This window comes from Lagenorhynchus albirostris, chromosome 13 (assembly GCF_949774975.1).
Source record: "Lagenorhynchus albirostris chromosome 13, mLagAlb1.1, whole genome shotgun sequence".
Lineage (NCBI taxonomy): Eukaryota > Metazoa > Chordata > Mammalia > Artiodactyla > Delphinidae > Lagenorhynchus > Lagenorhynchus albirostris.
Window position 1 is genome coordinate 67870426 of NC_083107.1, and position 17318 is coordinate 67887743.

The 17318-nt window shown below is 38.1% G+C and overlaps 1 protein-coding gene across 4 annotated transcripts in view; it reads right to left on the reverse strand.

The window, feature by feature from the left end:
• BABAM2 (BRISC and BRCA1 A complex member 2) overlaps positions 1-17318 on the reverse strand; it is a 449417-nt gene that overhangs the window by 388384 nt on the left and 43715 nt on the right. For all 4 annotated transcript variants that reach the window (XM_060169815.1, XM_060169818.1, XM_060169816.1 and 1 more), the window contains one exon: positions 12914-12990. In XM_060169815.1, coding sequence (XP_060025798.1) covers positions 12914-12990 — 77 coding nt within the window. The remainder of the gene's footprint in view (positions 1-12913; positions 12991-17318) is intronic.

Here is a 17318-nt window from a genome sequence, read left to right on the forward strand (position 1 = left end):
GTAACAAGCATAAAAGAAAACTACAAACCAATATCATCCATGGACATAAACGCAAAATTCTAAACTATTTTATTTAGCAAATTGAATCCAACAACATACAAAAAGGCTAATACATCATGACCAACTGGAGTTTACATCAGAAATGCAAGGTAAGTTGAACATTCAAAAGTCAATCCACCATACTAATAAAATTTTTTTAAAACCACATGATCATCTCAATAGATGAAGAAAGTACTTGCCAAAATACAACATCCATTCCTGATTTTAACACAAAACAAAAAACTCTCAATTAAATAGGAATAGAAGGGAACTTCCTCAAACTGATAAAGGGTGTCTGTGAAAAATATACAGCCAATATTATACTTAATGGTGAAAGACTGTATATTTTCCCCTAAAATCTGGACAAGGCAAGAATGTCTGCTCTCATCACTTGAATCCAACAACATGTAGGAGACTCTAGTCAGTGCCCTAAGGCAAGAAAAAGAAATATGGGGGGATTATATTTTCAATATATTAGCAACAAAGAGTTAGAAAAAGAAAGTCGAAAATAGATATACTATAAATTAGCATCAAAAAATATGAAATATTCAGAGGTAGATTTAACAAAATTTGTACAAGACCTGTTCACTAAAAACTACAAAATACTTAAAGAAGACCTAAATAAATGGAGAGGTTATCATTTTCATCCATTGGAAGACTCAATGTTATTAAGATCTTAATTATATGCAAATTGACCTCCAGATTCAATGCAATCTCAGCAGGATTTTTGCAGACATTAACAAGCTAATTCTAAAATTTCTATGGAAATAGAAATAGTAGGACTTATAGTACCTGACTTAAAGATTTACTACAAAGCTATAATAATCAAGGCAGGGTTATACTCACATAAGGATAGACCTATCAGTGGAATACAATGTAAAGTCCAGAAATGGGCCCACACTTAAATGGTTGATTAACATGCATACGGTCAAAGTTAACTCAAATTGGATCATAGACCAAAATGCTAAAGGTAAAAAATATAAAACTTCTAGGAGAAAATCTTTAAGACCTTCAGGTAGGCAAAGATTTCTTAAACAAGAAGGCAAAAGCATAAACAACAAAGAAAAAATGTTAAATTTGACTTCATCAAAGTTAAAAAGTTGTGCTATTGAAAAGACGCCATTAAGAAAATGAAAAGAGAAGACATAGGCTATGAGAAAATATTGACAAACTGACAACTTCTTTTCAGACTATATAAAGAACACTTATAACTCAACAAAAAAACCAACAATCCAATCAAAACATTGAGCAAAAACATTTGAACACTTAACAAAAGATATATGAATAGCCAATAAGCACATGAGAATGCAAATCAAAACTACAATGAGGGGCTTCCCTGGTGGCGCAGTGGTTGAGAGTCCACCCGCCGATGCAGGGGACATGGGTTCGTGCCCCGGTCCGGGAAGATCCCACATGCCAAGGAGCGGCTGGGACCGTGAGCCATGGCCGCTGAGCCTGCACGTCCGGAGCCTGTGCTCCGCAACAGGAGAGGCCACAACAGTGAGAGGCGTGCGTACCAAAAAAAAAACACAAAAAAACAAACTACAATGAGATACACTACACATCCACTAGAATAAATATAATTTAAAAGACCAACAATATCAAATGTTGGTAAGAATATGGAATAACTAGAGAGCCCATAAATTGCTAGTAGGAATGTAAAATAGTACAACCACTTTGGAAAACAGTTTAATGAGTAACATACACTTAGCTTACAACACAGCAGTACCATTCCTAGGTATTTACCCAAGAAAATGAGAACATATCTCCACAAAAACACATGTACAAAAATTTAACAGCAGCTTTATTCATACAAGCCAAAACCTGGAAATAACTCAGATGCCCTTCAACAGATGAATGAATTTTTGTTTTAACTGTGGTATATCCATACAATGTTCTACTGTTGGCAATAAAAGGAACAAAGCATTGATATATGGAATAGTATAGATGAATCTCAAAAACATTAAGCTGAATAAAAGAAGCCATATACCCAAAACTACATAGTATATGATTCCATTTATATGAAATTCTAAAACAGGCAAAACCGTTTACAATTTCAGAGAGGAGATAAGGATCAAGGGTTGGGGGATGGTGGTGGAAGGAACTGACTTGTGGAGGAAAGAAAATGTTCTATACCTTTGGACGATGAAAATGTTCTACGTCTTGACTGTGGTGTAGTTAAATAGCTATTTATAGCTGCCAAAATGTATAGAATTGTTCATTAAAATGGGTACTTTTTTTTTTTTTTTTTTGCAGTACGCGGGCCTCTCACTGTTGTGGCCTCTCCCGTTGCGGAGCACAGGCTCCGGACGCGCAGGCTCAGCGGCCATGGCGAACGGGCCCAGCTGCTCTGCAGCATGTGGGATCCTCCTGGACCGGGGCACAAACCTGCGTCCCCTGCATCGGCAGGCGGACTCTCAACCACTGCACCACGAGGGAAGCCCCCGGTACATTTTATTTTATGTAAATTATACTTCCATAAAGTTAATATAAAAAAGTGGGATATAAATTTCTATCTCAAAGTTACTGTGTGATTAAATGAGAACATGTATATAAATAAGCCTGTCTATAAAATATATGCTCAATAAGTTAGTCATAGCAATTTTATCAGTCACCTTTTAATAAACTATAATCAGCATCAAAGCCAGATTTTATACATATATAGTTAGCCTATAACTAAGCTGACTTCTGACTTTACAAATTTTTAATAATGTTAGTTGCTATTATTAAAAATTCTTCCAACATTCCATGAATTCCAAGAAGAAACATTCTGAAATACCAGGACAAAGGAATCCTCAAAATCTAAGGGAGAGTTAATGTCTAATCCACAAAATTAGCACTTCTTACTTGACTTTCAATGATCATTTTTTAAAACATTCACTAAATCAAAGGTGACCTGCCTCCCTAATTAGCCTCTAAAAATACCTTGAACACTAGATAATAATAATCTTTAAGTAAATGAATCTTTTGAAAAGATAAAAATAAAGTAAAATGAAATATACTACCAAGAAAAATTATGCCTCTTGGCATGATGTCAAACTAAATCCCTGGACTTCTGTGTCCAAATTTTTACTTAGCCCAACTGTTACAAGTCCTAGTAAAATTGGTTCAATCCTCCTCTCCTTGCAGGTGATCTGGAGTCCCAGCCAAGGAGCCTCACAAAGAGCACAGCCATCAGAGCAGCAGGTTGGCAGGTGCCAATGAAGAACCAGATACGTCACAGAACAGTCGGCCATTTGACTATTGCCTTGGTCCGTCCTACTGAAGACTAAACAGTGCGAACAAAAGTAGAAAGAGGGGGGCTGCGCTGGTGGCGCAGTGGTTAATAATCTGCCTGCCAATGCAGGGGACATGGGTTCAAGCCCTGGTCCGGGAAGATCCCACATGCCACAGAGCAACTAAGCCCATGCACCACAACTACTGAGCCGGCACTCTACAGCCTGCGAGCCACAACTACTGAGCCTGAGTGCCACAACTACTGAAGCCCACAAGCCACAACTCCTGAAGCCCACACGCCTAGAGCCCATGCTCTGCAACAAGAGAAGCCACTGCAATGAGAAGCTCGTGCACCACAACAAAGAGTAGCTCCCACTTGCCACAACTAGAGAAAGCCTGTGCACAGCAACGAAGACCCAATACAGCCAATAAATAAATAAATGAATAAATAAATAAAAAGTAGAAAGAGGAAAGACAGGACATTTGAGAAGTACAACAAGCAAATCACTTGTATATAGGCTTTTTTTTTTTTTTGGAGAGAGACAGAGTAGTTTAATATGATTGTTTCCAAACATGGCAGCAGCACCTAAGAATTTTTTTTTGTTTTTTTTTTAATGCAGATACCTAGGAAACATCACAGGAAATTCAGATTCTGTAGGTCCAGACTGGGGTCTGGGAATAAAATAAGGTTGCTGGACTCTCCTTAAGGCCCTCCTCCAATTTTCCAATGTTATGATCCTGAAAGGCAGACTAATAATTAAACCCACTTTTTCCTTCACCCTCATTCTCCATGGGTTGCCGTCTGCTGTCACAGGAAACCAAGAAAGGTCACAGACCCAATTGAAAACAAAGCAAAGATAAACCACTGGTACAGGGGATTCATACAAGAGAGGAATTTAGGGAAACTGATTGGAGGGATGAAAAAGCCCTAGGAAAGGCAGGTGTTAGAGAATGGCAGAAAATAAATGAACTGAACTTCATTATATTACATGTTACATTTCCTTTCTCAGGGATTGTGAGCATCTAACACTTGGCTATTTCTTTTCCCCTCCTGTTTTAAAGTGAAAGTCTTAAAGAAAAGAAGAAAATTATGAGAGTATTTTTGTTTGTACTTTATACTATTGAAGAAGGACATTAAGTGAGTTAATATAAGGCTAAATATTGAATGCATAAATATTGCTCTATAATTCTATTCACTTTAGTAATTCAGTGAAAGATGAATCCATCCATCCTCTAGATCTTATCTAAGGAGTTGTGTTTCAGCTCCTCAAAAGCAAAGGTAGAGTCATATGGCTCCTTCAGGATGTAGGCCTCTAACGTAAGTTGCAAATAAAAATATTTTGAGGGTATGTTTGCTCTTTGCTAAAAGCTCTAAATTTTTTGCATAAAGATTCTAAAATTCCAAAATTTTTACTTTTTAATGAAATTCATTGTTTTAAGGGAGAAACCTTTGAGGTCCCAGAAATTGTTCCATTTCGCCTGACTCATAATACGGTTAATGGAATGGGTCCTATGGAAACAGAATGTCTTTTTTGAAGAGCTTGTGAAATTACAATGTGGCTGATGCGAGATCAGAGAGAACCTTTAATGAGGTAATCATCTATATTTTGTAAACAATTTAATAGTAACTTTGAATGTGATTATTGGTTTCTAGGTTGTTTTCTTTACATAGAAGCTACTTTGCTGAGCCTGCGAGCCACAACTACTGAAGCCCACGCGCCTAGAGCCTGTGCTCCGCAACAAGAGAAGCCACCACAATGAGAAGCCCATGCACCGCAACGAAGAGTAGCCCCCGCTCGCCGCAAGTAGAGAAAGCCCGTGCGCAGCAACGAAGACCCAACGCAGCCAAAAATAAATAAATTAATAAATTTTTTTTAAAAAATGGTATGTAAAATATATCTTAATAAAAGCTACTATTAAAAAAAATCTACTTCAACCAGTACAGTGTATATAGGCTTTTGACTTGGACTGTTGTCAGCTGAGCTCCACCGAGGGGGGCCAAGGAGAGGCTGGAAGGGCAGCCTGTGACAGCCTCGAATGCTAGGCTGTGAGATTCGGTTGCTAAAATACTGAAGGGAAGGGCGAAAAGGTTAAAGCAGAAGGATTACTCGGTTAACATTTTCCAAATAGATTATTTATTTTAAACAATACAAGAAATTTTTCATAAAATAAAACTGTCATCCCAACAAAACTGCCAACAGCTACAGCCACAGCAGCCAACCTTTGAACCTACACCAAAGTTCAGAATATAAGGTATAAGAACAAAGCAAGCAAAGTGCAAAGTTCTTACAGGTAAGATTAAATCAATAGAACCTTAATATCTCCTTCAGCTGATGCAACAAACTTCTCCAAAACACCACTGGGACCTTCTGGTACCAGCAGTTTGGGGTTTAGTTTATGTTTGACAGCCATCAGGCAAAGCCCTGGAGTGTCTCTACACACCGCTACATAAGTGAAAAGGACAAAGAGCAGAGGAAAAAGAGCTTTCTGAGTTTACTATGCTGATTGGCTAAGACAAAGTAATATATAATAGACCTGAGATGCAAGAAGCACTGTGTCAATGCATACACACACACACACACACACACACACACACACACACACACAGAGCAGCCAAACCACTTGAGATAGGATAAAAATGAAGTCGAATTTCAAGATTCAGTAAAGCAGAAGTTCTGGAACACTATTTACAATTTGTCTATAAAAATCTTTGTGTATATTTGACCACTGTTTAATTAAAGGATACATTCCATTTAAATAGCAGTTCTGAGATTGGTTTCCTTTTGTTGTAATCATTCTCCGAAAAATACACATTTAAATTTAGTGACATAGTATCGAAGCCTTGGAAATGCTTCGATTTTATACTCCTCCTCTGAAGACAAGGAGACATAACATATTATTCAAATCATAATCTTTTTTTTTTTTTTTCACTTTTTCCTCTGAAAAAAAGGCTTTTCCTCTGGGAAAGTCTTTCAACTTCAAAACCTTTGGAGATAATTTTTTGGCATGACTTCTTGACTCTGTCACAAATGGCTTTGAAATATTCATCATTCCTCTCAGATGATAAACAATAGCACTGCTTCTATTGCTAAAGACAAAGGGAAAATGCCTCTAGTTTCATGTGGAATCTCTTTAGAAAGAACTCCTGAAACACTGTAAGAGATACCTCTCTGGGTACCTGCCCAGCCCATGCTCACTTTGTGTTAAAATGGCCTCTAGTAACCATGATAGTACATGAACCAGAGCTCTTGGCTATATGACTGGATCCCAAGTGGACACCCAGCCCAAGACGCCAAACAGACCCTCTCACTCGAAGACCACAGACTGTCTCTTGTGGCCTTGAACTTAGTCACCATGTCCTAGGGGGCTCAGGAAGCTATTTCTGCTCAACATGAGGAGAAACAGAAATATGGGGGGGAAAGAATAAAGTGAATATGGTGACAAGAAAATATGTTTCAGGAGAAAGACAAAGACATACAAGAACACAGATGCTGACCAGCTACTATTGTGTCTGCCATCCTTCCAGTCCCTATCAGGCCTGGCTATACTTCCTGCCCTTGGGCACCATGGAGTTCACTTAATTCCTTATAAAGACAAACAAACTCTTTATCTACGTTTGTTCCAATGGGTTTCTTATAACCAAACAGTCCCTGATTAAAATAAATTGTTAGTATGAAAAATAGAAATTTTAAACAAAAGATAATTTCAAATTTGAAACCAGTGTTAGGAAACCATTTGATTTCGGCCACAGATTTGCTTGATGTAATTTAAAATATTTCAATTATCTCTCTTTATAGTTACATAATAGTGTTACTCAAAAAACTTGTAAAATTGAGAATATTTCAGAGTTCTGTCACTTCCTCATCAAACCTCTTCATTATCATATCCAAAGAATGAACATGGTCCATTCATTACACAAACACAAATTCCCCTCTAAATACCAGGCAATAAGGTACAGGTTACAAATAAAATACGAGCAAAACAGCTTCACACCCGCCCTATTTAAATAGGACACAAAAAAACACAAACACAATAATTTCTTCAAGAGTTAAGTGCTGTAGCGCGTGACTATTTTTACAAATATGCATTTATAAAAATCTCGCTGATCTTCCTCTGTGAATTTTGCTGTAATGGGCATATTTTCACTCATTTTAGTGGCACCATCCTAGATCTTAACATTTGTTTTATTTAAATCCATTTCATCACTGACGATTCACTTTTCCAATCCTCTTTAAGTAAGTACCAGTTGTGTCTTCTACAATCATGAAATTCAAGGACTTTTTTTTAATTAATTTTTATTGGAGTATGGTTGCTTTACGATGTTGTGTTAGAAGGACTTCTCTTTATCAGATATCCTTTGATATCTTCCATGAGAATCTTACACAAATTGGCAATGCTTTCAATGCCCAACAGTTTTCTCTTCACATTGAAAAGAGCTGAGGAGACAATAACATCATTCCTAATGTACTGTAATCTTCTGGTCTTTTTTACTTCAATTATTTCATTTTACATGTGGGTAATTCTGTAGGAATAAATTCATGAATTCATGAGTAGAAATGTGCCCTCTCCTTTGTCTTTCATTCTCACTATCATTAACTGCAAAATTTATAGATGAACTGTTTCCTAGTATATAAAATATCTCAAAATATAAAATTTGGTTACATAATATTGTCATTAATCTGCTTTGAGAAGGCAGAGTAAAATATATAAGACGAAATAGAAACAGACTCCAAATCTGCAAAGTACTGTACGTCCTTCCTGTTTTCTGAATTGTTAAGAGCAATGTTCCAATTACAAGTTCCTTGTACAATAAATAACTTCTAAAGATTGAATTTCTGTTGGCAAAAGACTGATACAAGTAACAGAATGTCACATTCTTATTTTTCCAATTCAATAAACTTTTGTAAATACAGTTTCCATAATCAATTGTCTTTTCCTTTTATTTGGCTATGCGCTGCTTAAGGTTAGGAGTCTGACTCACCTTAATGTGCAAGAATCTCAGTATATAAAGTTCATCTGTTACTCAATTATTATAGAGCATTCCACAGGCTAAATTAAGTCTCTAGCATATAATGATGATATCAAGCAATAACTTAATAGGACATAACTACAAGATATGGTAAATACCAGTCCAAATACCCTTATCACCAATGTTATAAAAGCTTACAGTAGTGAGAAGATACAGGATACTAGTAAATGCTTCCTAACATAAACTCATACAGCTAGAAAGATCTTTGTGAAGTCACATTACTTCTGGCTCAAGACTGTGGACTGACCACAAACATTTATTTCCTCTCTCTCCTAAGACCCACCCTCTCATTAAATGATAGTGGAGGAACAGAAAGACAAAAATCAAAAACAACAGGAGAGTGAAGAGGAAGGGAAAACAGTAGCAACATTTCCACAAATTCCTAGAAGGCAGAATGCAGATGGAAGAGTAGTACTTGAAGAGACAGGGCAGAGAAAGCTTTAGTTGCAATAATGAGAGGAAGAGGCTACTGATGAGGAGGAAGCCATCTGTCCTGGTAAAGCCATAAAAACTTGTAGTCATCCGGTGTAAGGAGAGGCAAGAATGAGACAAGGAGCTAAGAACAGGGAGACTGACTAAAAGCTCCACAGGCAATAATCTATATACCCATCTCCCAAAAATGGCATGGTGGCCAGATATGTATCCCCAGGAAAAAAATATAGAAGACTTTCTTAAAAAAACAGAATAAACTATTTGGGGGAGAGCTAGAACAGCTGAACTCCAAATATGACACGTAGGGGTGCTCATATGAACAGCCTGCCCACCATTAACCCACATACTCTATTAAGTCCTGCCCATACTGAAGTCCCAATCAGAGTTTTATCATGTTTTAAATATAAATGGACAACCAAAACCCATCTTTTATTTGAGGAAAGGCTATAGAATAACAGAGGTTAAAAAAAAAAGATGATAAAAATATAATCCCTGGGGAAAATCAAAATAATTCAGAAAACAGAAAAAAAAACTATATCCTTCAAAAACTTTTAAGATACTACATTCATAAAATAAGAACAAGATGTTGCAAAAGAGAAACAGAGCTCTTAGAGCTCTTAAAAATTAAGATACCTGGGCTTCCCTGGTGGCGCAGTGGTTAAGAATCCGCCTGCCAATGCAGGGGACACAGGTTCGAGCCCTGGTCCGGGAAGATCCCACGTGCCATGGAGCAACTAAGCCTGTGTGCCACAACTACTGAGCCTGTGCTCTAAGGCCCACATGCCATAACTACTGAGCCCATGTGCCACAACTACTGAAGCCCATGCACCCAGAGCCTGTGCTCAGCAACAAGAGAAGCCACCGCAATGAGAAGCCTATGCACCACAACAAAGAGTAGCCCCCGCTCTCGCCACAACTAGAGAAAGCTCAAGCACAGCAACAAAGACCCAATGCAGCCAAAAATAAATAAATTTATTAAAAAAGAAAATTAAGATACCTAATTATGACTGTGGTAATAAAAAATTATCAGAGGAGCGGCGACTTCTCTGGCCCCTTTCTCTCGGACCAGTGAACCTCGCGCCCGGGAGCGCTCCCTAATAAAGCTCACTTGAAGCTTTAAAAAAAAAAAAATTATCAGAGGAGCTACAGGAAAGGTGGAAGGATGGAGGGAGGAGTGGAATCTGAGCAAGTTGTTTGAGACTGTGGTCCAGCAAAATAACAAGGTAACCTGTTTACCAAGACATAATTCTAAAAACACAGAATTTTCAATACACAGATTCTACACAAGGTCAAATCCAAGAGAATAATAAAGGTAAATCCCATAGTGATAACTGCAGGAGCAGGCCTGCAGAGTAATCATTCAAGCAATTTGTGGACAAAGCACAGATGGCAACTGTAGATTTAGAACAGACAGTAAATTATCACCCTTGACAATGCAAAAGGAAAATAACAGAAGACAGAAGTTGGGAGGGTGAGGAAGAGGAATGGAAGGAAGGTCAGGGGCTAATATCTTCATCTTATAAAGTGAGGAGCCAAAAGACACCGTCTATGGTTAACGGGAAACTAAATAAAAGCATACTAAGTGGTCATGATTACTGCACAGAGATTTTGCTTAAGTAATAACAGTGATAACTGTGTGCCAGGCACTGACTAAGAACTTTTAGGAGCTGTTCACTTAACTATATAGTACAATGCTTTAAATGATCCTTTAAAAGAAAAGAAAAGAAAAAATTTGAAGCTACAGGGTAACCAACACAGGAACCAATAGTGGTGGTAAAATTACACTACAGAGGAGAAGAGAGAGATAAAGGGTGCAGTGAAAATAGGCTGATACCTTATGCATCAGAGCAGAAAATCAAAAGATAGTAATATCTAAAATTGATAAGCCAAGAAATAGAGGCATAAGCACATTACTTAGATATGTGGCGATCATCCCCAGGAGAACTAAACACTGAAACAATTTTTTTTTTAATATTTTAAGTGGTTCCCTTGAGAAAGAGGACTAGGGTTGGGGAGAAATGGAACAGAGGACGACTGTTTTCATGTATTAAAAAATGTTTGAATTATTTACATTTTTAGTAAATGCGAATGATTTACTTTGATCATTTTCTTCAAATTTAGTCAAAAATATTTTTCCCCCAAAAAAGTAGCAACCTAGTCTGTCCTACTACCTCAGACAGGTGAAATTCTTTTGTATTTTAATGGTTTCCACAGAATGATCTAACAATGAAAGGTTAGCAAGTCAGCACGTCACAAATTTTTTGGTTCACGTTGCATTTGGTAAATTAATATAAAGTGATTCTGCGAATACTAAGATGTGGCCTTTCCTAGCCTATAGTGGTCTGAAAGACACTGCTTACCCATCTGTCCCACCTTCAACATCTTTGTTCTTTATTCCTCTGTATAAGAATTGAGAGACTTTCATACCCCATTCACTAGTACAGTTTCAAGAAAGAAAATTCCTGATGAGATTATTGATACTAACCAACCAAAGCTATCATCATTTCCACACGAGGCTAGAGCTTCAGTACTGGTAAATATGGCAGAGAAGGGCTGATGCAACCTAGGCAGATGCTGTAGATGGTGGACTAAATTCTACAGTAAGTCTTGCATACTATTCATGGAGGTCACAAACCAGTGGTTCAAGAGCTCAAGCCAGCCCACAAACACATCAGTTTGGCCTGCATAATGCTGGCCCACATTGTAATTTTGAAGAAGTGGCCTACATCTAAAACTGAGAATTCAAATAAAAATTCAGATTTCTGCCTTTTCTCAATAAATCAGTAAGGGCAACCCCTCGAAACTGGGTAGGAGTGCCCCAATTTGCCACACCTAGGCTGCTTCCCTCATTCATGTTACCAGTCTGGCCTTGTAGCCATTTGTATTTCTGACCTTTGCTATAAAAGATAAAACGTGTGCATGCCCACTTGACCACAATTTACTCCCTGCCAACTGCCTTACTTTGTTTTTGTTTTTGTTTTGTTTTGTTAACATCTTTTTTGGAGTATAATTGTTTTACAATGGTGTGTTAGTTTCTGCCTTACAATGGTGTGTTAGTTTCTGCTTTATAACAAAGTGAATCAGCTATACATATATCCCCATATCTCTTCCCTCTTGCATCTCCCTCCCTCCCGCCCTCCCCATCCCACCCCTCCAGGTAGTCACAAAGCACCGAGCTGATCTCTCTGTGCTATGCGGCTGCTTCCCATTAGTTATCTATTTTATATTTGGTAGTGTATATATGTCCATGCCACTCTCTCACTTTGTCCCAGCTTACCCTTCCCCCTCCCCCTATCCTCAAGTCCATTCTCTAGTAGGTCTGCATCTTTATTCCCATCTTGCCCCTAGGTTCTTCATCACCATTTTTTTTTTTTAAGATTCCATATATATGTGTTAGCATACAGTATTTGTTTTTCTCTTTCTGACTTATTTCAATCTGTAGGACAGGCTCTAGGTCCATCCACCTCACTACAAATAACTCAATTTTGTTTCTTTTTATGGCTGAGTAATATTGCATTGTATTTATGTGCCACATCTTCTTTAACCATTCATCTGTCAATGGACACTTAGGTTGTTTCCATGTCCTGGCTATTGTAAATAGAGCTGCAATGAACATTGTGGTACATGAGTCTTTGAATTATGGTTTTCTCCGGGAATATGCCCAGTAGTGGGATTGCTGGGTTGTATGGTAGTTCTATTTTTAGTTTTTTAAGGAACCTCCATACTGTTCTCCATAGTGGCTGCACCAATTTACATGCCCACCAACAGTGCAAGAGGGTTCCCTTTTCTCCACACCCTCTCCAGCATTTATTGTTTGTAGATTTTTTGATGATGGTCATTCTGACCGGTGAGAGATGATATCTCAATGTAGTTTTGATTTGCATTTCTCTAATGATTAATGATGTTGAGCATTCTTTCATGTGTTTGTTGGCAATCTGTGTATCTTCTTTGGAGAAATGTCTATTTAGGTCTTCTGCCCATTTTTGGATTGGGTTGTTTGTTTTTTTGATATTGAGCTGCATGCCTTACTTTGACTAGAACTAGGACTGAAAGACAAATTTTCAAAAAGTGGTAAATCCTTCTGATCAGTATCTTAGGAGATAACACCTAAAAGCCAGAAATAAAAACTAAAGCACAAAATCCAATAGCTAGCACTGTAATCTACATTTTTCAGTAGAAGAGTCATCATTTACTTACATTTTAATGTCTCTCCAGCATATGGTATGTGCAATTTAAATCGGTCACAGTTGGGTCCAGGAGTCAATGACGTGCAGCTTTAAAAAAAAGAAAGAGAAGAAAAGAGTTTCTTAAAATCCCGCATATTTACAATATTTAATAAGTTAATAAAAAGTGATCCTTAAAGACAAACGATTAAAACACTGGCTTATAGAACAAAATAAAAGCCCTTAATGGTCATGGAGGCCAAGACACAGCAAGACTTGCACTCCAACAAATAATTCATTTCTCCCACAATAAAACCTATATGCCTTCTAACAATGAATACCAACACTGCTTCAACTACTTCTCTCAAAGAAGTGTATCTCGACTTTGAAAACAGGTATATGATCCAAAACAGGTCTGTAGTCTTTGATGTCAAGAGCTGCAAAAGAAGAGTAGTTTTATGGTCATATTTTAAATATAGACTCTTAGTTTTCACTCAGTTAGTACTAAAAAGAGCCCACTTGTGGTCTTTTTCTGGTACCAGATGGTTTTCTCTCTTTTCCCGAAAATAAGGCGCTTCCTCTAGATTTGGCACCCCATAACTTACATCTGTAGCAGAGCACAATGCATTGCACTCAGTTTCAGATAAAATGCAAATCTAAAAGGGGGGTGAGTTAGTCACCCAGGTCTCAACAGCTTGTTTTTTTTTTAATCTATTACTTCACAAAGTTATACAATACTCTTTGTTCTTTACAGAGATTTACTTTGTAAGATCTCTCTCATAATCTTCTGAGTCATAACTTCAACTGCATAACAGCAGTATTGGCTTCATAAATTAATAAAATATCAATATGAAGTCAGTCAAGGAAGTTGTATGTCTTCATTTAGTCAAAAAAAAAGCAAGGTTTTTAATTTGTAAAGAAGGCTAATTTTCATTCATAATTCCAAAACTGCCTATGAAACATTTCTGAAAAAGAACCTACAAAAGTAGTTTAAGGAATGGAAGCATTGTTAGAACAAATGTACAACTTTCCGAGATGGCCACTTTGAAGGGCAACAGTCATTTGAAACTAAATTTAAGAAGTGCTGGCTGGAAGAAAAACTAACTCAGATCTCAGATTAACTATTACTTTTTCCCAAAACTATTTGAATGTGAAAGAGAAAAGAAGCAGACAGAAACTTTAATGTATTTAACATAAATCACTAGGTTGATTATTCCTCTTTACCTTTAGGGGCCAATAAAAATATTAGTTTATAAACTAAACAAAATTGCACTAGTCATTGCAGAGTAATCTACTTTAATGTTTTACAGGTTTTAAGAACGCAGTCTCCTTTATCTTTCAATATAAAAAATTCTTCAGGGCACATTTTATTAAAGGTACTAAAATATTTCTCTTATAGTATAATCTTTTCTAGCTCACAACATAGTAGTTCTTTGAAAACACTTATGGAAAACACATAAATTTTCGCATTATAAAATACAAAGGGACAGAAATGACCCTATAAGCAACACTAAGAATTTTTTCTCTTATATTCAACCAGCAATGTTTTTAAATGATTTTTTAAAAAAAATATCCAATCAAGTGTCTTTTGGGGTCTTGAAGATCATCAAATTACCTACACCGCTTAATGACTGAAGTTATTAATAGTACAGGAAATCCTCAGGATTAATCTGATTCTGGTTTGTTTGAATAACTCATCCTTCTTCAATGTGAATTAGGTTTCTAAATTCTTACATTCACGGTGGGGCCACACTTTATATTATTCACTTTATGCCTTAACCACGACTAGGAAAGTGTTTTTGTGCTCTGCCTCTTCACCTTCCTCCCTTCCTACTTGAAGGGCTGGTTCCAGCCACCTCAGGGTGTAGAAAAATACATTCCTCCACCTGCGTGATTCACTCACTGATTCTTTTCACTTAGATAAGATTTATTGAACATTGTTCTATGTGTTAGGAATACAGGGTGGACAAGACAGACAAGAGCTACAGTCTCACGATAATTAAATTCTAGCGAGGGACGGAGATCCAGCGAGGGACGGAGAAATGATAAAAAAAGGAGACAGGGCTTCCCTGGTGGCGCAGTGGTTGAGAGTCCGCCTGCCGATGCAGGGGACACGGGTTCGAGCCCCGGTCCGGGAAGATCCCACATGCCGCGGAGCGGCTGGGCCCGTGAGCCATGGCCGCTGAGCCTGCGCGCCCGGAGCCTGTGCTCCGCAACGGGAGAGGCCACAACAGTGAGAGGCCCAGTGTATCGCAAAAAAAAAAAAAAAAAAAGGAGACAAACACACAAAGATGGTTTAAGGCTGCTAAATGTGATGAAGAAAATAAAACAGTGAGCTGCAGTAAAACAGGAGCCACATTACATTGGAAGACTGGGGAAGACCCCTGGAGGAGGTGAAATCCGAAACCTGAATAACGCGAAGGGGCCAACCATGAAAGCTCTGGGGAAGAGCGTTCCAGCTAGAGGAAACAGCTGGTGCAAAGGCGTGAAGGCAGGAACAAGTTTGATATTTCTGGGGGAAGGAATCTTGCTAAGTCTGGGCAATGCGGCTAGAGCAGAGTGACTGAGAGAGAAAACAGCAAAAGACCAGGACAAGAGATTAAGCAAGGGACAGACCACGCAGAGCCTTGGAAGTGGTGGCGGTTGATCCAGGTTTTACTCTAAGCACAAAGGAAGGTTTTAGGAAGAGTAATATTATCTGATTCTAAGCTTTTAAAAGATTACCCAGTATACTGTATGGAAAAGGGAACTGTAAAGAGGCAAAACGGAAACGAGGAGACCAGAAACGAGTCCATTTCAGGCCAAGAATGATGCTAGGTACTTGGATGAGGGAAACAGCAGTGGCAAGGGAGACCAGAAGATTTATTCAACAGGGACAACTAGCAGAGAAGCTCACATTTAGGGAGAAGGGAAGTCAAGAGCTGAAAGTGTGAGATGACAGCCAAGTCTCACATGGACACAGAGGCAGATCCATGAGTGGGCCAGCCAATCTATACAGACCACTAACACAGCACGAAAAAGAAGAAAAGATAGAAGAAAAACTCACCTTAGAAGAGTCCTGTTGTTGGAAAGATCACTTACTTGAAGTGGGGATGGTGTCAGGGGTAATACTCCTCAAACAGGAGTATAAACAGGTTATGTCACTAATCTCCAGTGAACTGTAGGGCTTCTGTTTTGCTGAGAGGTATACACAAATTTGGGGCCAAGAACTGAACTGTTCAAGGGAACAGAGGCAAGAAAGGCTAAGCTGGTCTCTCTCTCCTAAAAAGTAGTCAGCTTCTCCTCCAATTAAATACTGAGAAAATTATTTAAAATATCTTGTTATGCTCTGTCTTTCATATTACCTAGGATAAATAGCTTTCTGGGAAACAAACCAATGTCATGTTACCTAAAGGTTCTTTTAAGATTAAACTAAAATGTTTCCGCTTTTTTAATTACCTCTGTCTAAAACTGGTTTTGGATGGACTCCCCTGGTGGCGCAGTGGTTAAGAATCCACCTGCCAATGTAGGAGACACGGGTTCGAGCCCTGGTCCGGAAAGATCCCACATGCCGCGGAACAACAAAGCCTGTGCATCACAACTACTGAGCCTGTGCTCTAGCGCCCGAGAGCCACAACTACTGAGCCCGTGTGCCACAACTACTGAAGCCCAAGAGCCTAGAGCCCGTGCTACGCGACAAGAGAAGCCACCACAATGAGAAGCCCACACACCGCAGAGAAGAGGAGCCCCCGCTCACCGCAAGTAGAGAAAGCCCGCGAGCAACAACGAAGACCCAGTGCAGCCAAAAGTAAATAAATAAAATTTTAAAATTTATTAAAAAACATAAAAAAATAAAATAAAATTGGTTTTGGTCATGTTATTTAATATACCATGAAATTTCAAATCACACTCAAAGAGTGTTTTTCTGTTAATCAAAAAAGGGCACGGGTTAAAAAATCCTGAAAACCACATACGGATAGCATGGCTTCACGTACGGAAAAGATAGATCAACGTGTGTGTATGTCTATGTACATAACAGATTTCAAAAGGACCGTCACCAAAATGTAGCAGGATTTGGGGTGATTTTTAGAATGTTCTTCAACTACCTTTCTGCATTGTTTTGATTAATAATGAACATGAACTATTCTACAATTATATAAATATTTTAAAGCTAAATACATTCTTTTTATATTTGTCTCAGGAAACTTGGCTATGATGGCTTGATTTATCTTTTTCTTCTAAAGTGCTTCACTCCTCTTCAAAAGGAAAGAAGGCAGGATGATCTACCTATAAAGAGTCTTCAGGTAAAGTGTATGAAAGTCTTTATATTGTGGTATCACAAAATGTCACATTTGTAACATTTATTATCTCTCACAGTTTCTTATGTGGCAGGGTTTGGGAATGGCTTGGCAGGGCAGTTCTGGTGTAAGGCCTCCCATGAAGCTGCAGTCAAATGCAGT